The sequence below is a fragment of the Bombus impatiens genome, unplaced genomic scaffold (assembly GCF_000188095.3).
Source record: "Bombus impatiens unplaced genomic scaffold, BIMP_2.2 scf_5369, whole genome shotgun sequence".
NCBI classification, from domain to species: domain Eukaryota; kingdom Metazoa; phylum Arthropoda; class Insecta; order Hymenoptera; family Apidae; genus Bombus; species Bombus impatiens.
The window spans coordinates 1-594 of NT_181788.1; the positions used below are offsets into that span (position 1 = coordinate 1).

The following is a 594-nucleotide window of genomic DNA, read 5'->3' on the forward strand; positions in this document are numbered from 1 at the left end:
TATACAATGGGATATGCTTGCAGTCAGGAAATGGATTCGGATTCAGTTTGCTGCCGTAACGTCTAAGCGAAACAGTTTTACTCATCTCGAGTACAAATTTAACTCCTTCGATCAATGTGGCCATGTCTTCTGGCTCCTTGAAATAATTTGGATAAATCAATGGGTGATCGAAAGGATTGTTGCTCCGAAGCTTGATAATTCCTCTACTTTTAGGTCTTAAAAGGGTAGGATACACACTCCACCCGTCCTTATTGTGAACATCTCTATATACGGCATCATAGAATTCTCTCGTCAATCCAAAAATCTTTCTAGTGCTCTCGGAGTAGTCCCCCGTTGACCACATATGTATTTGTATGTCTGGAAAATCGTCGGAGGCATTCGCATATTTGGTATTAATAAAACCTAGTGCTTCATTAAATCCTAAGGTTGTCAAAGGACCGTCTCCGGATATAGCGTACTCTAGGGCATAGCTAATATTAATCAGTCTGCTCTGTACGATTGAAACTTCTTCATTCACTAAGAACATAATACCCCCGCACTTATATGGTCTTGAAGATTGTGGCCCACTCTTAAATCCTGAATCACTGGTATACC

General features: G+C 40.6%; 1 protein-coding gene across 1 annotated transcript; it reads right to left on the reverse strand.

The window, feature by feature from the left end:
* Window positions 1–4: 4 nt before the first annotated feature.
* LOC105682041 (glucose dehydrogenase [FAD, quinone]-like) lies at window positions 5–585 on the reverse strand (the record flags this gene model as incomplete). The annotated part of the gene is made up of 1 exon (XM_012393782.3): window positions 5–585. A coding segment is annotated over exon 1 (522 nt), but the record flags the coding sequence as incomplete, so codon positions are not given.
* Between the last annotated feature and the right edge of the window lie 9 nt (window positions 586–594).